The sequence below is a fragment of the Gavia stellata genome, chromosome Z, assembly GCF_030936135.1.
Source record: "Gavia stellata isolate bGavSte3 chromosome Z, bGavSte3.hap2, whole genome shotgun sequence".
In the NCBI taxonomy this organism is placed as follows: Eukaryota; Metazoa; Chordata; class Aves; order Gaviiformes; family Gaviidae; genus Gavia; species Gavia stellata.
In genome coordinates, this window is record NC_082637.1 from 67,794,527 (window position 1) to 67,817,303 (window position 22,777).

Consider the following 22,777-nt stretch of genomic DNA (forward strand, 5'->3'; position numbering starts at 1 on the left):
TAAAAGTAGTGCTCAACACAGGCACAGTTCTCACACCTACTCCTTGTAAAGTAATCATGTAGAAGCCATTGTCCACTTATTTTGTGCACTTGCAATGCATTCTTGTCAACAATATTTTCCCAAAAAAAAGTTTTTTTACAAAGAACAATTAAGAAGAGTAGACAGCAAATATTCTCCTGGAAAAGTGCACTTTTATTTTTTTTTTTCCCAAAAGCCTTGACCTCGGTGCTAAATGTTTTCATTAATAATATGCTAACGGATTGTATTTCAGAACTAGTTCACCATTTTGAACAGCAGTACAAGAGAAAGTTGGTCTGCATTTGATTACAAATTTTTATTTGACCTCAGAGGAATGCTTTTAACCAGCAAGATATAGAGTGCTAGGTAAAAAGATTTACAGCTCGAAATAGTTCACACAAATTCTTTTCTCCAAATAAAAACACTGAATTTTAATACTTATTAATATCAATGTACTTACAGATATCTTTTAATATCACCATTAAAATTAAAACCCAACAACACTGCTTAAAAGCTATAAAACCTTGCTTTGGGCAAAATTTTAACAGAAGTGTGTCAATTCTGAGGGCATTACATTTGTGCACTTACGGAAGTATAAAATGAAAAAGCAAAATTTTATAATAAGAGTGCTATAATTTATTCATAAATTTCAAATCCAGAGAGAAAGCGACGGAGCAGCATGTACTCTGCAAAACAATATTCCGTGGTCCAGAGTATGGAATAATTCACAGGTATCCTTGTCTTTTAAGTACAATTTGCTAATCTTCTGTTGGGCGTTCTTGATGAATATGAGCTAGAATACACTCTGTTGAAGCAGTGATCCTCACAGCATTTCTTCCGGATTCTTTTATAGTATTGCTGTGGGAAGATGGTTGAAAAAATAGCACTTCTGGCTCCAGGACACCACAGAAAACCGTAGGCTCCAGAAGGATCCCTGAGCATCTCCTAAGGACTCAAGACTTCTTTAAGCAGAATTACAAAATGTGCACCAGGTCTTTTTTCATATCCCCGTGGCTGTTCAGGGAATAAGACAAAAAGTCTGCTGCCATCCCTGCTTAAATGGTTTGAAAGCACAGACCCGTCTTTACAAAAGGCAGATAAAGCTGAGACCTCTGCGTGACTCTTTGGACTGTCTTTCTTTTCCCTAGTCCCAAAGAAGAGAGCAGTTTCAGTCACTGGAAGGTCTGCTTTAATAGCAGTTATTTGCAATACACATGTCTAAATCTAATGCAGATGTTCTTAATCGCATTACACTTGATCTCAGTATGCTTAACAAACACAGTCCTCAGGGCACCCTGTAAGGTAAGTAATCACTGTTACACGAAATTACAAGTGAGGAAGCAGAAGCATTGTCCTAAGAAGACCCACAGGTTTCAAAGTCCAGATTGTGCAGAGGCTCACTAGCTAAACAGATCACCTCTGCCTGGTGTCTGGCACGAGCCGTGCATGCCACTGCTTCAAAACAGAGACATAAGTGATGCACTCAGTTTAGCTACAATCATAACTTTCTTCCCTAATAAGAACGATCAACCGGTGATGGTGTTTGTTATTTTCTTGTACCCCAGCTGTGGTGTGTAACACCAGCTAAGTTTCATGGCCACTGCTGTGGTACAACTCCTAGACGTTGAACCAAGGGGCACAAGACGACTGTCGGAGTGTTGTACACACACCACATACTGACAGAGTAAGACACCACTGAAATCTTTTTGGACGTTGTATAAAATTTTCTGGATCCTCAGGTGATATATTGCCTTTTGTGGGAAATTCTCACAACGTTAAAAGTTTTTTGTGACCTGATACTCCTTACCACCGGACTTCCAAATCTATGCATTCCTCAGAGTTTTTTTCTCACCATTTTCTTCTTTATTTATCAGCCTGCTTCTCTTTTTAAATTAAACTTTTGCAATCATATCTCTGCAGAAAATATCTAACGGCTGGATAGGTCTTCTCCTGAAACATCAAGAATGCAATTCTGCAATGTTTCAGGTAGCTCCATAGAGAATGTAAGCCTTGAAAGTGCGCAATGTCTCACCTGGTCCAGGCTCCCCTTCCACTAAAAAACTGCATTATTTTTGGCTGGGGGATTAAGGATGTTTTTACATCCACGCATCGTTTCAGTTATCATTTCAAGGCAAGATGGCCAAGTCACAGAGAGAAGTACCATGACCTTCTCAAGGTCACATAAAATGGTGAGACAGCAGAGAACAGATCCCCGGTTCCTCAGCCTCTGCACTAACGAGATCATTCTTCCCCTTTTGTATTTATACTGTCCTCTTTTCTGCCTCCCTCTCTTCGTCTCAAACCCCCCTCTCCTTCGTTCCTATTGTCTTGATCTCTGTCTTCTCACTCTTCTTTTCCAGCAGGTCTCTTCTTGTGCAGTTGAGGGTACGAAGCTCTCTTTGCATTTCTCTCTTCCTGCCCCAGTACAGCAAAGGAAACGACAGGAGAGCAACAAGAACAGTCAGGAAAGCAAGAGGACATAATTGCCTGCTCTGGTACACATAGGGAAGTTCTCAGCCATACTCTCTCCACTTGTGGCTCCCGTGGCCCACGCACTTCATTTGCTAAAATGCCTCTCGGCTGATTATCAAGATCTCAGGCATTCACCTTGTCCTAGCGTATTTATTTTCTCCTTCCACACCTCTGCAGTTTTTAAATCTACCAGACGTCAATTCCCAGGCACATTCTGATAACTTCTTTGGTGAGTTTTCAGGGTCATTCCTCTTCAAGCTCCTTTCTGTCAGAAATGTAGCAACACGCTTCCTCATTCCTCCCCTGAGGATGACATACCTAACCTTGGCTTTGAAAACTTTCACAGATTCATTCCTCACTTCACCAGCCAGTACACACTCTGCCTCTTCGTCATCTTTATCTCACTCCTAGTATGTACTACCTGATCTTATCTGCGGCCTATTCCTTCTGCCCATCCAGCATCATGTTTCTCTTTCTCCTTTCACATTGGACAACAAATCCCCCACAACCCCGCCTCTGCTGCAGCCTCCTCACCTCTAACTGGCTACTTCTCTGCAAATTCCATTTCAAGACTCATCTTCCCTCTCCCTGGCCTATGACTCCTAGCCTTCTCCCTAATAAAACAATCCAATCCTACTCCCTAAGCCTCGGTTTCATTTCCCTATGCTCATTTGTTCTCTCTGAAATCCCAAAGTATGGCACCCAGCCACTGGCCTTTTGTACATTTTTCACCCTAGCACTACTGTAATGTGGATGCTGCCCGACTAAAATACTGAATCTGCATCCATCATTTCTATTACAAATTATAATTAACTGTGAAACATTAAGCTATGTGGTATGATAGTAGCTGTAAAAAATACACCGTGTAATGGAGTACTAAGGCTATGACAAAGGACTATAACATGTATTGCCTGTTTCTCATCGCACACAGTCTATTAAGCAAGAAACACCTGTTTTTAATATTATCTGAATGTTTACACAATGCACTACATAAATAAATAAGCCGTTGTTTAAATTACTTGAGGAGAAATTGAGTATCTATACAGTGAACCGAAGGCTATATTCATGTCTGGGCAAAAGGTTTGTAGTTCAAATTCTACAGCAGAACTCCACAGAACTATTAAGTTGCAAAATGGAAAAGGCTTACTAGGTCATTCAGTCCATTCTAATGCCAAAATGGAGTCATTCCCCATTGTATTTATTTTTAGTGTTTTTTCCAGCCTAATTTTTCCAGTCCTGTGCAATGGGACCTAAGAACTTCCTTTGGGACATTATTTATTTCACTGATTAGCACACTTCACTCTTAGGATTTCTTTTTTAAATCTTCAACTGTTGTTCTTCTTTTCTTTTTTTCATTCCTTGTCCTCTCAGAAAGATAGTTTCTATCCTGTCTACCTTTTACACTTTCTCCCTACCCCTAAATAAATAGACATACATGCACGCGCGCATACACACACACACACGGTCTTTCATAAATCACTCCCTCTAGTTGCCAGGCCATTTTTGTTGCTCTTCTATAAACACCACAGCGGTACTTTGTTTCCATATATAACCTATATTTGTGTGCTGAAACATCAGAGACACTGACCTTTAGATTAGATATCAAACTGAGGCTCCTTGTGAATATGCAGATAAATGTAAAAGAGTCTACGGACTGTTCTAAAGAAGAAGAAAACATTGTTAGCATTGCCTCTTCCAAAAAACAAGTAGTATCTAAGTATCTAAGTGTCTGCCAACTGTATAATGACTCCTCTGTATGTTTGTATCACCAGTTCCCACACTCCGGTCTGTGGATCACTGGCAGTCTGCATAGATGTAATAAATAATCCACAACTAATCTGCAGAGCCAGTAGTTTGTGCACAGCAATTAAAATTTTGTTCATAAGACCCAGGGGGTAGGCTGTGGTAAATTCTGAGGGTTGTAAGGGTGTGCGAATCCAAAATTTTCGGATCAATATGATAATCTCCAACGTACTGCTTTCTAAACCTGCTGTGAGGAACATCTTTACGCGCAGAATGTTGTGTATGAAAGAAACGCCGCTCATTGTTTACCTAATTAATCTGGCAAACAAGTCCTCAAGGGAAACGGGGTTTTGTCCTCTCCTTAGTGTAAAATTGAAGAAAAAATAGCGATGGTTTAGCGATGGTCTGCAGTTGTGCCGCATACAATACTGAGATTGTCCGCACGTACGCGTACCTCTGCGCCTGCAACATGGAACACAGGAACAAAGGGTGCAGTTAGAAAATCTCGTCTGAGGGAAGGTAATTTAGGCTCAGCTGCAAATGGCGGTGGGACTACGTGGCGTTTTCAGACATTAATAAATTTAACACCAACGATCTTAGAGCTCGTCCTATTAGCGGGACAGGGGCGTCGGCAAGCGTTGAAAAAAGCCCTTCCCGAAGTTGCCCGTGAGTGAGTATTTGCTGCAGTCTTTACTCCCCACCGGCGCCCGCCTCTGAGCACAGGTGCCCCGGGCTTTCGGGGACGAGGGGGAGCCGCGGGCCCCGCGGGCAGAGCCGGGCGCGGCGCCGCCGCCAGCCCCACGCCAGCGACCAGCCTCAGCCAATGAGAGGGCGGGAAAGCGATTTCTGGAGCGCTGATTGGCCGCTGCGCGCTCGGCGCCCCGGGGCGCCGGGCGGCCGGGGGCGCGGGGCGGCGCGGCGCGGCGGGTGGAGGGGAGAGCGCAGAGCGGGGGGCGGAGGGCAGTGCGTTCGCCCCCGCGCCGGGCTGGAGGCTCCCGCCTGGCCGCACTGATTGATCTTGTCGCCAGGCTGCTCCGGGAGGAGGGAAAAAGGAGTTTTCCCTCGTAACAAGCGTGGTTTTTACACTGTCCAGGAGTCTAAGATAAAAGCCTCACATTCCTTTCGCTAAAAATAGATGTTTGCCGGTGATTTTTCTTAGCTTATATGAGGCATATGTCTGGCAAGATTAAAAAAAACACCAAGGGGGTGGGGTGGGGGTGGATGGGGACCTCGTTGGGATTAGCGGTCTGCAGCTGCATTAATTAAAACCGGATTTCCTATTTTAGACAAACATCGCTAATTTATTGGCCTTCTGTCCGTCTTGTAAAACGTACACGAGTACGAAGTTGTAATTTAATTTGGCGAGCAGGCAGAAACTACGGCGAAAAAGCCACTAAATCACACGGCAGGCACCGGGCTCTTTTTGGAATGGGGACGTTTCCAGCCTGAGGAGACTGTGAGTTAAGTGGTCTTTCTGCATCCACTCATGGGAATCGACTGCTGCGGATGCGCTCACGGGCCTGCGAGTGGTCCTGCTGTAATTTCTGCCGCAGAAACGGGGAAATAAAACCCTGCTTCGGTAATCACGCAGCAGACGTTGGGCAGGCTCCTTCCCGCTACAGTCACAGACAAAAGCCAGCGGGGAGAGGGGGGAGAGGGGAGGCTCCGCTCTGAATGCTGTGATCTGGGGAGGTTTGTGAGGGTATTTCACCCATCAGTCGGCAGCTGTGGTTGGAGAAACGGCTCTCGCACGGACCGCTGCTTTCAGAAATTAAAATGATGGTGTAAGGCAGATAAAGCAGAGGCATTTTTGCAATCTCTCCCAGTGACTGTTCCTTGGCTAGTTAACAGACCATCTATTCAGAAGCAATTTTCTTTGGGCTGAAATTATGTGCTGACCGTAGCAGATCACTTCCCATAATAGCCCTTCCCCCACCCAACGCTAAATACAAACTGTCTCCTACTCGCTGTATAATAATGTGAAAATGACTGTAATTTCGCAGACGAGAAGCAGCCCCAAGTGAAACGTGTCTAAACAGAGGTCGATATTGAAAAATCAGGGCCATTACCTAAATCTGAAAAATACATACTGTAAAGAAACGGCAACAGTGATCCACGACTAAGTAGGCTAAAAAGAGTAGGCTGGGTGCTGCTGCTCTTGAAATTTTCGCTAACCGCCGAGCGAAGTGACCCAAAAGTTACCCCGGGGAACCTGTGATTTTCAGTTGTCACAGCGTCGTGCCTGCTCCTTCTCCCACGCATTGCAAACGCCCGGGGCGCATCGCCGGCAGTGCCCGGCTGCCACAGCGGCGGGGCCGCCGCCCGCCCCCCCGGCGCTGTCAGGACGGCGGGGCGGGAGGGCAGGGGCGCGTTCGCACCGCAGCCTCTCTCCTTTGCACTACGCACATGCTGCGCCTCCCCCCCCTTGTAATCGCTTAAAAAATTAACGCCGTCAAAGGCCTCCTTGGCAATGAACTCGCCCCTGCTAATAAACCCATCGTTACCAGCCCCTGAAGGGGAAGTGTTTCTACGCCAAGAGAAACGGAGCGGGTTTCCTCCGGGCCGCTGCCAGGCCTCCCCAGGGAGCGTGTGCTGGTGACCCCAGGGCCCGCGGCGCGGGGCCGCGGGGCGATGGGGAGCCGGGGCTCGCGGGAGGCGAGCCTTGCCTCCCAAGGGCCCTGCTGACGGTGGCCTGGTGGCCGAGACACGGCCGGGTGCCACACCGCGGGTGGCTTTGACCCCCCCATCTTGCGTCATCTTGCCTGATGCCCCCGCGGCGAGCAGGTTGGGGAGGTTTCACTCCTCCGCTACCTCTCCGCTAATCGCCCCTGTGATGGGAAAGCGTGTAACGCGGGGACGCTAACGCTCGTAATTTGCTCAGCTGGATGAAGTCCAAAGAGGTATTTTGTCACCCTGTCACGGGTGTGCAGGACATCGTAAATGCCACGCTTTGACTTCTCGCCGGAAACCTTGACTCGGGCAACGCGTGCGTTTGGCAAGAAAAACATCCCCTATCGATTTTCGCAGGGAGATAATTCCCAGCGAGATCAAGGGACGGCGAGGGGTGGGGGGGCGCACACGTAAACCGTGCTTAAGGGTACGACAAGGGCAGGGTCGGGCCCCCCGGCCCGGCGCACGGCGCTGCCTGCGGGTGCCCGGCGGCGGGTGCCGGCGAGGGGCAGCGCCTGCCTTCCCCCCCGCCCCCCCGGTGCCCGCGGGCGGCCGCCGCCCCCGCCCCCACCCAGCACCGCCGTCTGCGAAGGGTTAAACGCAATTTAACGCGGTGGTGTAGCATAATGGCTCCCAACCTAAACAAAAGGAATGATTAAGGGGGATATTTTCGAGCTACACAAAGCCCGATAGGGAAGATTTGTGTTACTAATTCCTGTGAAAGGATGTTCACGTGGTAGTTATACGGTCGCTGGCATTCACAGTTCAGTGCGTGCAGCAGTAAATCAGCAGCCTGGAAACAAAAGGGTTATTTTCTGCTCCCCCTCCTTCAGAAAAAAAGGGGGGGGGGGAAGAATAGAACCCGACCTGCCTAACTTAAGCCATATTGTAAAAATGAACATGGAATAAAATACGTGAGGAGGGGAAGAGAGCGAATGCAGGAAGGAGGGCGGGTCCGAAAGCGCAGCAGCGCCTCGGAGCCCCCCCCCCCCCCCCCCAGCAGAGGTGGGGTGCTGCCCTGCCCTCAACCTCCTTTCAGCCCCTTCCTCCAGACACTGTTTGCTTTTCTCCTCCACTAAGCACGGAAATAATCGCACATGTGTATCAGCAGCCCTCTCTCGCTGGCTTCAAGCTGTTGTAATTTTGAATGAGGGGGCATTTAAAAATTATGAGTGAGATTCTAAATTGCCTCTTTGAAACCGGCACAGAAAAATCATTCATCACCGCTTCGAAAACTGCCCTGAAATTAAATTAAAACGAAATGAGGGAGTCTTCCTCCCAACGTGTGAGTCTTGGCAGCGCTACTCTCCACCTTGGTTTTCTATTTTTTCCCCTCCTCCCTCTCTCTCGTGCCCCTTTTTTTTTTTTTCCCCTAAGCCCTAAATGTTATGCAGGATAATTGAAATGGGAAACATGATTTGTATCTGGCTGCAGCAGGAGGCTGCCGTCTGTAGCACTCGGCGTAGGCTGAGGGCTGCAGAGCGAGGGGCTGTGCGTGCGTGTGGCGAATGTGAGTGCGTGTGCGTGTGGCTAACGCGGGCGGGTGTGTGCGGTGTGTGTATGCCCGCGCCTAATGCCTGTGTGTACAACGTGTGTGTGTGCGTGTGTGCGTGTGTGTGTGTGTATGTGCGTGCGTGTTTCTGTCTCTCACCCTCGCCGGCAGGCAGGAGGAGCGGCGGACCAATCAGAGAGCCCGGTTTCATAAAAGCTGGCTTCTGATTGGCCGGGAGGGAAAGGGCATTGTGAACAAAGAAAAGTCCCTCTCAGGTACCGCGCCGGAGCGGGCTCCCACTCCCCCGCCTCGGCCGCCGCTCGCGGCCGCCGTGGGGGCAGCGCCCGTGTCCCCTGTGTCTGACAGCGAGCGGGGGGATAGATGAATATGCTCTTTTTTCTTCTCTTCCCCCGTTTTTATTTTTGTTTTAATTTTGTTTCTAGAAAGAGAGGAAGGTTCATGGTATCTGGTGCTCTCTTCTTCCAAACACAATAAATCTGTTGAAGACATTAGATTTTTTTTCCTAATAAAAAGCGGCTGCAACAAAAACACACTCAATGCAGTTAGAAGGAAAAGGTCAACTCGATCCAATACAGACCGTAAGTACGGTTGCGTGGTGTGTCTATAGCACTTAGAGGGGATTTTTTTTTTTTTCTTCTCTGCAAAGGGGAGCGTTAAGAGTTTTGGGAGTTGAGATAACTAGGGTTTTTTTGGGGTTTTAAAAAGAATCCCACAAGCAGGATGAGTTATTGGAGAGAAGGAAGAGGGCGAAAGCGCTCTAGTCACACAAATCATACTTGACGGTGCACTTGGGGGGCGTTAAAGCATAGTGCCTTTTTGGGGGTTTAACTAACCAAGGGGGGGAAATAAAAAGCGACACAATTACAGACCAGCCCGCGTACCTCCCCCTCCCCCCGGCCCCGAGAGCGAGGCGCTCGTTAGGAGGAGTGATGGGGTTCCGACAGGTCCCAGCGGCACGGGAGGCATTTCTCCTGTCACACGGAGACGCCAGGAACGCGAGGCTGGAGCGGGGCGGGGGGCGGGGTGGGATCGCCCGTTGCTCGCCGGCGCCTTGGCCGTTCCCCCCACCCCTGCCGCGGTCTCCCAGCCGGCCCGCCGCTCGCCGGCCCGCCGCTCGGGGAGGGGAAAGCCCCGAGGTAGCGGCACCCCCTCGCCGGCCGCCGGGAGGGGGTCTGTGAGGTGTTTCTGGGGAAGCGCCCGCTTTGCCGCCGCACCCCCGGGGATCCCCTCGGCGGCGGGGGTGGCGGTGAGCGGCCGGGGCGAGAGGCAGCCACGGCGGGCGCTGCCTGCCTGCCTGCCGTGCGTTTTTGGTGTGTTAAAGACCCGACCCGTACTCGCTGGATACGCTTGTCACCCATTTTTGTCCTCACGACAACCAATGGAGCCCGCCAGCCTCACGTGACGCGGGCGGCCTGAACTGTAACGGAACCGCCGCGCCTCGGGGGTTGGCGGTTGCTGGCGCGAGCGCCCCTCCTCCCTCCCCCCGCCCGCCACCGGCAATTCATTACGGCTTTTAGCTTCCCATCGCCGGCTAATTAAAAATACTAAGCTAAAGCTCCGAGACCGTCTGACTCGGGGAGGAGGGGGGAGAGGCGGGAGGGCGAGGGGAGGGGGGATAGAAGTAGGCTGCGAGGTTTGCCGAGACAATAAGGTGGGAGCGATCTGTCCTGAAAAAAAGGTCGTCTGCTTTATCTCCTCGGACTCTAATTACTGAATTACTTACCGCATGACTGATTAGCCCAAGCTCCCGGGTTTTTCTTTTTTTTTTTTGGGTTTTTTTTTTTTTTTTCCCGAGACAGCAACTTGAAACTCTGATCTGTGCCTATACTTTTTTCATTACTATTTTTAACAAGCGCTGATTTGGGGCGGGGGGGACGGGGACAGACACCCCCACCCCCCCCTCCCGAAATCTTATCCCTGGGAAAATTTACTTCGTTTGATAGCACGCTGTCCTTCCTCCACTCCCACAAAATGTTTTGATAACCGGTTTATCAGATCAGTGATTCCCCCCTCCCGCTCCTCCTCCTCTTCCTCGCCCCCCCCGCCCCCCTCCCGTTTCCCCTCAAGTTACTTCAAGAAATCAGATCTGTCAGGACGGGCGAAAAAAATGCCACTTCCCAACTAACAGGCGGAATCCAGCCCAGATTTTCAGTCCTTTCTTCTTCTTTTTTTCCTTCCTCCCTTTCACTAATTTATCCCGATGTTAGCACATTCTGTCTTGTAACACCCGGGCGCCTGTAGGTTTGTTTCATGGGATCATTACTTACTGATCAGGATGGCTCCCAGGTCCGGGGCTGAAGACGGAGTGTGAAGTTGGGGAAACATTTCTTTCTTTCTTTTTTTTTTTTTTTCTTTTTTTTTTTTTTAATTACTGTGATGATTATTACCTCTTGGTGCTTATTCAGGAAAAGCAAAGCAAACAAAAATCTGGTCCTTGATGCTCCAGTTCTGAATGTGAAATATTACCTGCCAGCTGGTAAAGTTGTGAGGCTCAGCAATTTTTTTTTAATTTTTTTTTTCTTTAAGCAAGGAGGAAAAAAAACTCTAAACAAACAAAAAAAGGACTTCTGATCCGTGTGCCAAAGTAGGGGGAGAGATGTTATTGACCGATTTATACTGGCTGAGATGATACTTGCTTTCTACTTTTTGATCACTTGCTCTTTAAGTAAAATGAGGCACAGAGTTGTTGCTGAGACGAGTGGGAACAGCATTTTGATTTGCTGGTTTAATTAAAAAATGATAAAGGATTAAAGGTAAGCATTATGCATATATATGTATAAATATTTCGACAGTCGTCTGTAAAAGGGAGAGATCCCTTTAAAAATCGTTTTGACTAAGCTTTGTCAAACACACACTCATTTGCGGTCACTGAGGCCACCTTGGTGCAGATCACTTAAAGTGTATGTCTTAATCAGTTTCCTGTACAGTCAGTAATACTATATTTAACAGACCTAACAATTGTATGACCTAGGAGTACATTAGAACTGCTTTTAGAACTGTTATCTTGAGAATATTTTTTTAAAGAAAAAAGACCTTTTTATTAATTTTCTTCTTCTTTTTTATTTTTCTTAACCTATGGAGTTTAATGTTTTCCAGTAAACCTTTGTGTTTGTAGGTTGTTGGTTTTTAACAGAAGCTGTATTGTGGCAAGGAAAATCAGGTTTCCCACTTCCCTTGGTGCTCCCTCTCCCCCCCAAGAGATTAAGTGGAAGGGGGGTAAAAGATAATACAGGAGAGTCACAAAACTTCAAGGGTCTGGTTTAAAGCCACAAAATCCATGGAATGCAGTGAAGAGTGAATCTGTGTCCTTCCTTTTCTCCCTTTCGTGCCTAGGTGGTGGTCCAAGGGGTTAGATTACAACATGTGCTCCAACAGCTAGGCACCACTTCTAAGACTGTATTTCCTGAGCTTTGTGGATTTAAATCATGTAGTTAATTTCTTTCTTTCCTTTTTTTTTTTTTTTTTTTCTTTTTTGTGGACATGACTTTTTAAGAGAGATTGTGGATGTTGGTATACAACTTAGATTAAAGATGCTCACTATGAAAGCATCATGGCCACTGCCTCCGGTTTAACAAACTTAAGAAAAAAATGTGGCAATGGTTAATGATTTCGCTCCCCCTACCTTGCCCCCTTTTTATTAGTCGTACTATATTCTGGTAACACCCAGACAAGAAATATTCGACTTTTCCCCTCCTCACAGGACAAGGTGGACGTGGACTGCAGGTTGTAAACCTAGACACACCTAGGGGAGGAAGACAAGAAGACTTGAACTTAAGAGAGCCCAACGGAGATAAACGAATGTCCCCACACCTCCAAAGGAAAGTTCATCGGATTTTTACTCTAGAGATCTCATCTTCAGGATGTCATTGAACACTTCCACTGCAGGAAAAGGTGTGGATCCAAGCGCGGTTGACACTTACGACAGTGGCGATGATTGGGAAATCGGTGTTGGGAATTTAATAATCGATTTGGACGCCGATTTGGAGAAGGACAGACAGAAATTTGAGATGAATAATTCTACTAATACCACCAGCAGCAGTAACACCAGCTCCAAGGATTGCGGGGGTCTGGCTTCCAGTGGGGCTAATGCTACCTCAGCCTTAGCTGATGGCCTAAAATTTGCTTCTGTTCAGCCCTCTGCTCCCCAGGGGAATTCCTCTCACAAAGAGACTAGCAAATCAAAAGTGAAAAGGAGTAAAACTTCTAAGGATGCTAATAAATCTCTGCCTTCTGCTGCCTTGTATGGGATTCCTGAGATCAGCAGTGCTGGCAAGAGGCAGGAAGTCCAAGGGCGCCCTGGAGAGGCAACTGGCATGAATTCAGCACTGGGTCAAAGCGTGAGCAGTAACCCAAACGGCAATAACAACACCACCAGCAACAATACCACCATTGCCTCTTGTGGGAAAAACAAAGAGGAGAAACCAGGTAAAGCCCTGGGCAGCAGAGGCTCCAAGCGGGATAAGGATGCGGGGAAATCCAGGAAGGACAAGCAGCATGACCTGCAGCAGGGCCACCCCAATGGCAGTGGGGGTGGCAGCAGCCAAGCTCCCCCTGGGCACCTCTATGGCTTCGGGGCCAAGGGCGGCACTGGTGGAAGCAGCAGCCCTTTCCACAGCACCTCCTCTGCCGTGGGGGAGGTGAGCAAAAGTACCCCGGATTCAGGGTTAATGGGGAACTCTATTCTGGTAAAGAAGGAAGAGGAGGAGGAGGAGAGCCACAGGCGAATCAAGAAGTTGAAAACAGAAAAGGTAGGACAAAGCTCCTCTCCACCTCTTCTCTTCTGTGTCTCCCTGTGTCTATAATAAACGTCCCACAACTGTGTGTTTGGCTCCCGCGTCCTTCTCTCTGCTTCGTATTTGTGACGTGCATCTGTTCTTCCTCTTAAAGAAAAAAGAAACAACCCCGAGACCTCTTCCCTAGTCAGAAGTCACCATGTTTTGAGTGTGCTGCTCTTCCTTACGATTTCCCCTCCCTGTCCCCAGAGCTGGAGGACGTTTCTGTCTTGTCTGTTCCTTTTGGTCGCACTCACCCAGAAGGAGAAACCCCGAGATGACCCTGACTCAGCTGTCCCTGGTTTTCGCAGAGAGCAGCAGTGTTGGTACCAGTGGGACGGCACGTGTTTGCAGGCTGGCGGTCGGTGTGTTTGCCTAGGGGGGTGCGTAGCTCAGGCTCCAGGAGCAGCAGGTCTTGTGTGCGCTGACACTTTTCCGCAACACCGGCGGGCATTTGCGGCCGTTCCTCTCCCGAAGTCTAAAGGGACCCCACTCCTTTCTCCTCCGACCCGCTGTCTGGAGCCGAGATTGTTCTTGGGGCAGGGGGGCAACAGGCGGGATCGGCAGAGACCCGGGCTCCGCCGATGCACTTTGCGGAGACGCAGGATGCTTTACCGTACTGGGGGGCTCCTCTGGTGCCGCAGCCCAGAGGCCCCAGAAGCTGGTGTGGAGGACGGGGAGGAAGGAGCCAGCAGACAGGCGGTGCCTCTCATCCTCCTGGAAGGAGGCGGCTGGGAGGAGGGGAATGCACCTTGTGCTGAGATGCGTGTGTGCAAAACAGCCTTTGGAACAGAGGGGAGCCGTTTGTCTCCTGCCTGGGGGAGCTTTCCTCTCCGAGTCCCGCTGGCCCTTGGATGCGAACCACTCGTTTTGTTGAGTGGTTGAAATGTATGAAAGAAATCAGATGGGGGTGTGTGTTTTTCTTCCTTTCTGTTACCGTACGAAGGATGCTTTCTGTAAGACTAGATGGCCACGACTCTATTCTTCGGGAAGGGTGGAGGGAGAGCTTGGCTTTTGTTAACCGCTGCTTCCAGGAGGTTCTGGTGTCACAGGTTCTGGTGTTGGCAGGAATTGTTCTGTCCGTAGGGCAGAAGGCATCTTCTGGGGGACCTGGGGGCGAGCGTTGGCCCAGGATTACGAGTCCGATGAATTCTACAGGTTGTTAAACAAAGATAGCCTGGTCTGCCTGAAAAATAAAAGCAAACAAACACCCCCCAAATGAACAATCTCAGGGTGTTAGATTGTGACTACACTGTCAGCTGTTGGTCTTAAATTACCTGCTTTTACAACTTCCCTAAGCGAATGTTCAGCGATGGGAAAACTTTCGGGTCAGCGTTAACTGTATGGTCTGCAAGTGTCTGGGAGGGCTGAAGGTCTCAGGGAGAAGGTCTTGTTACAACCCATTACCGGCTTTTTTGTATTTTGGTCGTGTTGAGGTTTTTGTAATTTTTAAGTTGACTGGAGGATTAGATATGGGTGTTTGTGACATCAGTTGAAACTGGAAGATAATTTCAAGGGCTTCTGTTCAAGGCAAGGAACAAATTAAATTTCGTATTGTATGCATATTATTGCTTTTAAGATAGCATATCTACAGATGAATTTGAATGAGCCTTGTGACCTTTTCTAAATGCAGTTGAGAAAACCAGATTGCTGTAATTCATGTGTATATGTTTGCGCTTTGATTTATGAAAGTTCTGTTCATGGCGGAAAGGTGTCCTAAAATCTCACGGTCTCTTTATTAACTTAGTACAGTAGGCATTTACTTCTGTTGCCAATAGTCTTCAAATTGCAGTTCTCTAATCTGTTTTAACTATCTAGATAAATTGCCGTAATCCGGTCTTCACAATGGCTGTGGTTAAAGAGTCAGAGCCATTTGATTGGATTCAGTGGCTGCCTGGAATGTGGGAGGTACTGCCCTTTTGCAACCCCCTTAGCCTTTTAATCTCTCAGCCAAATGTTCACATTCAACAATTTTGTTTAGCTGGCAATCTGAACATTTCAGTATCTCAAAGGCTGCTGTCATGGCAACAGAGATTAGAGGGTGGTGTGGTTTCTCCCGTTTTTGTGTTCCTTTCACTCGCTAGTCTCACAGGAAATTGTATGAAGAATCCATATCCATGCGAGTAATCGTACGTGCAGTGTAAATTGGATGGCATGCAAATTCAGAGCGAACATGTATGGAGTGGTTCAGAACCAGTGGTACACTCTGTGTTGTAATTGTTGCTCCAGGAGGAGGTTTGGAGCTTGCATTTCCAGTAACAGCCACTGCTGTTGGCACACACCGACTTGAATGTAGGTTCCGCGCATTAGAGTCATGCAGTGTTGGCCATTGTCTGGCACAACGGTGTGCTGGCTTGCTGTCTTAAATAACATCCCTTAGTATTTCTCTTCCCAAACAATGTTCCCTTCTAGGCATACAATAATAATAAAGCTCGTTGCTGACAATGGTTGCAAGCTTAAACCCAGCCTGTGGTACTATTAGTGAAACTTAACTGTTTTATGTTTGTTGTTATGGCTTTTTTCCCAACTGTTTAATAATCATTAGAAAGATTTTTTTTTTAAGGGTTTTTTTAAAGGTTTAAGGGCTAAGTGTTCTTGATTTGACTGTTTATACACTAGAACAGATACGCTGTACTTGCACAAAGCACCTTGTGTCTGTAGATAAATATATAATTTGCAAGCCTGCATGTTAAAGCCAATTGCCAGTTGTTACCTTAATGCTGTGAAAGACACGCCTCATGAATTTGGATGTTTTCTCTTAGATACAAATGAATTCATGCCTGCTGATTCAAAATCTACAGGTTTTTGTATGTGGTGTGGAATATATTGCATTTGTTTACTATTTGTGAAAAGCTTGGAGCAGATTCCCAGGAGTTGGAGTCACTGTTTAGCTTTCACAGCATGCTTCGATGTCTATTTTTGGTCTATTTATTCTGTTTCCTTGCTGCAGAAAGTCATGTAAAACATGATAAATCGGATCTTGTGAAGCCTGATTAAATCAATGACTGTGTTCTGCTGGCTCTTTTATGCAGAAACCGCAAGTACGTTGTAAAAGTCGCCACTCCCCTAATATGTGGATAAAGTCAAAGTATGCTGTAATTCTAAGATGTTTGAGCTATATTCATGCAGCCCATTTTGTGGTTAAGCCACCAGTGACATGTCTGAATAAGTAGCTTTGACAGGTAGGCTAACCACTCCTAAGATTTTTGGTGTTAAAACCTGTCTCCGTTTTCCATTTCTCATCCATACCGTTTTTAGCACAGTTACTGACTGTTTGTCAGCATAAACTCTTCATCTGTTTTAGCTAAGTTTTTTGTATTTTTTAACAGCTGTTACATTGAAGAGTGTTCCAAGTATCTAGAAGAATTTGCTTTGTGTGTGTTGTGGGGAGATTTTGGGATTCAAACAGTCACAATTTACTCTGAGAGACAGGAAAATTGTATTTGGCATGTGAAAATCAGTATGTTTATGTGAAAATAATACAGAAGATACAAAGCTATAATCAGAGGTGTCTAGTTGCAGTTTGCAAATGAATCAGCCTCGTGATATTCCAGGATTGAATTTTTCTCTTGTGTTAGCTTGTTGTTTCTCATTAAGACTGTATTTCACATCTGAAAGTTGTCTTCAGCAAATTAACACGTTGGCCGGTATTGTTTGTTTATTTTATCTTCACTTTCTTTTTTTTTTTTTTAATAGCGGGGTTGAGGGTGTTTTACACTTCATCAGGAAACTCTGTGTGCGTTTTACGTATTGATGTAAATCATTTAAGTACATGCTTTGATTAATGATGTCATGGAGATATGCTTTTCATGTACTTTTCTCGCTGGCCTTGGGTGTAGTTTATTCGCTGTGAAATAAAAGGGCAGGGAGGTCACTTGCTGTAATTAAAGAACAAAGTCTATTGTTGTTTGACAGCAAACTGTTTTGAAAGCTACATAAGGGATTTAGCTGTTAAAAACATTGATAACTATGGGTGTCTAACAATAAGCACAGCTCAAGGTTCTTAAAGTTCTGTAGTGCTGTCTAGTAGTGTGACAGCGCTTTTTGAGCTGGGTGAAGAGGTGTTGCCCTTTGGCCGAGGAAAGCTTTCCGTGTGAACCTGCTGACCCCCGCCAATATGTATGACCAGATCTGCTATTGAATTCCTGTGCAAAGCAAGGCTTAGCGTAGCACAATGGAAGCTGGTCTAGAACATTTATAAAATAAAGGAGGGAAGCTGATAACCTTATTCGGAACTACTGGAAAAGTATTTCACTTTGGGCATCAGTAATTTTACAGTTTTAATAACTTCATAAATACCCAGTAAAAAGGAAAGGATTGATTGTCCAGATGTCATGAGGTTAACCATGTTCTCCATGTTAAAGGGCTTTGCAAGACTGTTTTAATTACAGCTATATAAAGACTTGTTTTTCCAAAGTAGCATTTTATAGTCCAATAAATGAAATGTATGTTAAAAGTGCTAAGCAAAATCTCCTGTAACCATAGAGGTGTTCAATAACCAGATTCAAGTAACATGGAAAGTACCATCTGTTCCTAGTTTTCAACATAAAACCAGGAATTGAATAGCTGAGATTTGCTCGTATTTTTTTGATGCTCTTTCTTTTTTTTTATTATTATTATCATCATTATTTAAAAAAGTTCACCTGGCACTTTATAGAAGCTTTCTGAAATGCAATAATACAGGAGAGACTGTGAAAACACATGTTCGTACATACAGTTAACCAGTTCCACTTTCATTTAAAGGGTTTCCAGAAGCTCAGTCATTGAAGAATTTATAATAGCGAATCACCTCCTGCAGGCAAACACAATAAGGGTCAGTTCTTCAAAGGTCTTACTATTTAGGTAGAACCTGAATTATTCTGTCAATTTTTCCCTAAGAGGTAAAAGGAAGGGGGGGGGGGGGAGGGGGGAAGCAGCCTCTCAAAGGATAACTTTAGCAAGCTCTTATCAGTCACCTAATTGCATATGATAAATCCATTGACTAAAATTTTCCATGCAGAGACTTTTCTGCTCTTCAGAAGACTGTTCTAGAATTGTTGATGGGGGAAAATTAGTCTTTTAAAGATAACTTAAGTTCTGACCTGTTAGGCAATGAGATTCTTGGCTGCAGTCTACAAGCCCTGGATAAAACGCCATCCGGCCTTTGTTTGAGGTCTTTTACTGAAGCTAATGACTGGTCTTGTGCCGCCCTGAGATAAATGACATTATCTCTGAGTGGTCTGACAGGAAACAGACATGTTAATGGTGAAGCTGCGGGGAGGATCTGCTACAGCTCTGACAAAAGAGTAAAGCTTGGACCCCTGGTTGTGATCATTAACACATAATGCATTCCAGCTTCTCTTACCAGGGGCTTGATAATTGGAAAGCTATTTTATCGACAACAATGTAAATCATAAATCGGAAGTGTGCAGTTTTTCTTGCATGCCAGAACTTGAGCCTTTTTTTTTTTTCCTAAGAAATGAATGACCCACTTTTAAAAGGTATCATCTGTAGGCTCCTTAGTATTGACGTTTGTGGGAGATGCTGTGACCTGCTTTCTGTGAATTGGATGCATCCTTTGCATGTTGAATGCAGGTTCCCCTGTATTTGCTCTGTGTTATCCATGACATTTGCATTTGTAACAGTAGGCTGAATGCTGTTACTTCAGGGAAAGCAGGCCCCGTCCTGTGCTTGCTTTGTAAAACAGGTGTATTCAAAAACACCCAACAATCCACAGCAGTGAAAATGATGTTCCCTTAGATAGAAGACTGTTGAGGGTAGGTGGCAGGGTGGAACATCATGGTACCCATTATAAATTGAAAATTTGACCTCGTACAAGGCTACGCAGGTCTGCTTCTGTTTCTCCCTCGTGCCGCTTCGGTGCACATGCCAGAAAAGCCAGCAGCGTGTTCTGTACCTGTGACTTGATGGATGCTGGTCCCAGTACCTACTGTGTACTTTCTAAATTTGCTGTGGTCTCCGCGGTCAGTTACTGGATCTCAGAACACTCGTGTATGTCCTGCTGACTGCCCGGGCCATCTCAAGACTGTTCCAGTTGAGAGCTAGACAGCACGCATCCACCTCTTAAAATCCACTGGACAGGTAGGAGAGCAGGTGTCTGACCTATCCCCAAAAAGGTGTCAGGTGTGAGGTTAACAATGAGCGTGAGATTATATCCCGGCACCCTTTTCTCCCCTCTGAAGTCACTAAGGTTACACATGCGTCTAGGAACCACATGTGGGATTAACGATCAAGAAACATAGTCTGTGAAACGGTAGATAAGAAGTCTTGCCTGAAGAGAGGGTATAAAGAAATGGAGTTGGGGGACGTAGACCAAATATGCGAGGAATTAGAATTCTCTTCAAAATGCCCAGTGTGTCAGCAGTATCTTGACAGCCTATGCATGCTTGTTTACCCCTGGAGCCATGGTCTTGGTTGCAATGCTCTTTTTGAAGCATTCTTTTTACTTATTTAGACTAGAAGAGTGAAAAAATCTGTGTTTCTCCACATCTTACACAGTGTTATTGGTACATATGGTATCTGAGCACATTTTACAAGCATCATCAGGAATATGGTCTCAGAAATATAACATTTCTGCTACCAGAAACACCACCTTTACTTCTATTTTGGATAAAGACATATATATATATATATATATATATTTTGGATTCCCATCACCCACCCTTGAAAAAAGGTTAGACTATTTCTGCAGCTACTTAGGCAGCTTTGTGTCGTTGCCCCATGTTCTGTATTTCTCAGATATAGTGTTCTTTGAATGGCATGTCAGCTACATGTTCCAGATTTGTTCCATGGTATACAACTGGGATTGCTGAATATAATGAAGTTTTAGAGTCTGCCTTGCTCTGAGCTAAGATACTTTGTACAGATGATCCAACAACCAGGTTATTCTTTATGTAATATGAATAGTACTGTACCAGCTTTGTATTGTACTTGTATAGCGTTCTAACGTACATGGTGATATGTCCCATGAGTCCTCAGACAGGGTAACACCTGTGGATCTGTGGATGCAGTGACTTCAGTTGAAGGGCTGGCAAAATGGTGTTCCATGAAAATTTCCGATGATGACGTAACTACAAAAAGTAAATAGCTTTGTAAATTTAGAGAAGTTTGTTTATATTTCTTTTTTTTCTTTTCAATTTGATGAACTGTTTTTCTTTTTCCCTTTATGCACCGGAGTGTTTCTGCCCAGTGGAGCGCTTTCGTGATGCAGTGTTTCACCAAAGTGAATAATAATATAAACTATAATTTTTTAATTTGCTTAAAAATATGTTCGAAATGAGATAATTTGAATAAAGATAATTACCAGGTTTTGTAGCAGGACCTGAGGGGTTTTCTTAAAATGAGATTTTAAATCACAAGATTTTTTGTTTAATTATTACATTCTTGAATTAAAACCGCAATTTACTGCAGGCTATGAGTAGCCATTTGGGCAAATATGAAGATCAGACTATGACTTTTGGTTGTGCTCTAGCCAGGGTTTCAGTAAGCACTCTCTATTGCATTTTCTCTTTTAATTCTGACTAAATGGTCTTGGCAATTGGAACAAAGCCTTTACATTTGAATAAAAGGTTGTAAAAGTATTCAGAGTTACTTGACTGACAAGCGAGTTCTTTGTATTTTTCTTCCCTTTTTTGAAAAAGCTTGAGAGAAGATTCAAGGGGGTGGGAATAGGTGGTTTGCTCTGATGCCCCTGTTTGCATGTACATGTACACATGTATACAGAATATATGTGCTTATATGTAAGACTACTTGATAAAACAACTTAAGTGAGTGTGTAGGGTAAGTTGCATGCAATGAAATAGAATTGATGACTGTACACGCAGGTTTTGCAGCTCTAGGGTAGCTATGGTGTTGATTAAATTTTCTGAAATTTTAAGCCAAGACTGCAAGTAAAAAAGTTGGGTTTTAGTGACAGAAGTTTATAATATGTCCGCTTTTCCTGTAAGTTGGCAAATACTGCTAAATCTCAAAACGAAGGGATCAACTTTTCTAGCATCTATCTGTAACATCCACTGAGGCTATTCAGATCAAAGCCTTTGGGAATTAAATGTGAAGCTGTTTGTTTCAGTAATTTTGAAGTGAAGACGTGCCATGTTGAATTGTAGGTCCTTTATGACATATCTTCCTCAACCATTTTGACTTACCGATCTTCAGAAAAAATAAATACTGCACATTTGGTTCCCTTATCTTCTCCCATCTTCCTCTCCCAGTTTTTGAGTCTTCCTAGCCTAAATCTTATTCCTGGGCACAAACCCAGATTGGCTGAGGTGTTTCTGTCTCCTGAGAATCTCCACCAAATAATAACATTAGAAAAATGTCCTCATGGGGATGTTTGACGCATTTGCCAACAGTGGCATGCGAATGCAGTTTTTGCAGTAAAGAGCAAACTAAAATCTATTGATTGTGGTTCCTTGGTGTTTTCAAAACACCGGTGTTCAAGCTGTTGAATTGTCTTGTCATATTAACCAGGAGGCAGATGGCATTATGCCACAGAAGTGTATTTTTACTTAAAGGAACTTTAGAGGTTTTGATGTGTTTTCTTTTCCTCTTATTTCCCTGATGGCTTTTTTTTATTGAAGAGTAACATGAGGAGACCTGGTAGCAATTTTATTGCTTTCCCATAACAGTTTGAAATAATAGCTTGGTCTTTGGTTGCCAGTCAAGTTTCTACGAGTCAGCTTGATTCTGTTTTTTATCATGTGGCAGTGGAATATAAAAAGTACATGTTTGTAGTTTGCCCTCTGAAACTGGCTGTTTTTCTCATGCTTCAATTAGCAACAGAAGACTAAGCTCCAATTGGTCACACTTCTGTAAAATCCTAGAGCTCGCCTTCTTCATTCTGATAAAAGAAAGCATCAAGTTTAGGCTCAGTTTCCCAGGGAATTTTGAGGCACATCTGGCCTCTTTAACTGTGTGCACTAGATAGTTTGATTTTGCACACATTTAGTCATTTGCATTAGCCACTGAATTAATTCAGGGGTTTTGTTAAGTCCGCCCCCCCTCGCCCCCCCAAACATAAATTCACACTACTCAAATGCCACCTTTTATTGATGAATTTCAGTGGTGTTCTGCTGAACTGTGGTAGAAATATGTCTGTCACAGGAACGGCACCATAGGTGTCTGTTACATAAGCATAGATTTTACAGTTTTCACTGCTTCCCTCAACCAGTAAGAAGAGTGAAAAGCAACTTGTAATCTCCTTTCTCATAGTGTGTAGGGCCAGACCAAATTATTTTTGGATTTCCTGTCACCTCCTTGGCTGATTTCTGTGGATGGCTTATGTTAAAAGCAACAACAATGTTTGAATTGGATGGGTTTGGTCTTTGGGTTTTCATTCTTCGTGGAGAACTGTTTATTTGTGTGTGGTTCGCCACACTACATGGATAGTACTATCAAATCTGTGCTTTATTATAGGCTTATAGCAGTGGAGTAATGGCAGTAGTTGCGTTCATGTTCTTGCCAATTCTTCCTTCTGGAAGGAGGGAAATGAAACTAGATCTGTATCTGTGTGACAAAAGGTAATAGTTAGAAGCAAATACAATTAGAAACGGACCTCATTACTCAGTTGAACTTTCCTTTGCTGCTAGGA

General features: G+C 45.2%; 1 protein-coding gene across 1 annotated transcript in view; it reads left to right on the forward strand.

Annotated features, from left to right (window-relative positions):
* Positions 1–12,276: 12,276 nt before the first annotated feature.
* ZNF608 (zinc finger protein 608) overlaps positions 12,277–22,777 on the forward strand; it is an 81,138-nt gene continuing 70,637 nt past the window's right edge. The window contains exon 1 of the mRNA XM_059833596.1: positions 12,277–13,164. Coding sequence (XP_059689579.1) covers positions 12,277–13,164 — 888 coding nt within the window. The remainder of the gene's footprint in view (positions 13,165–22,777) is intronic.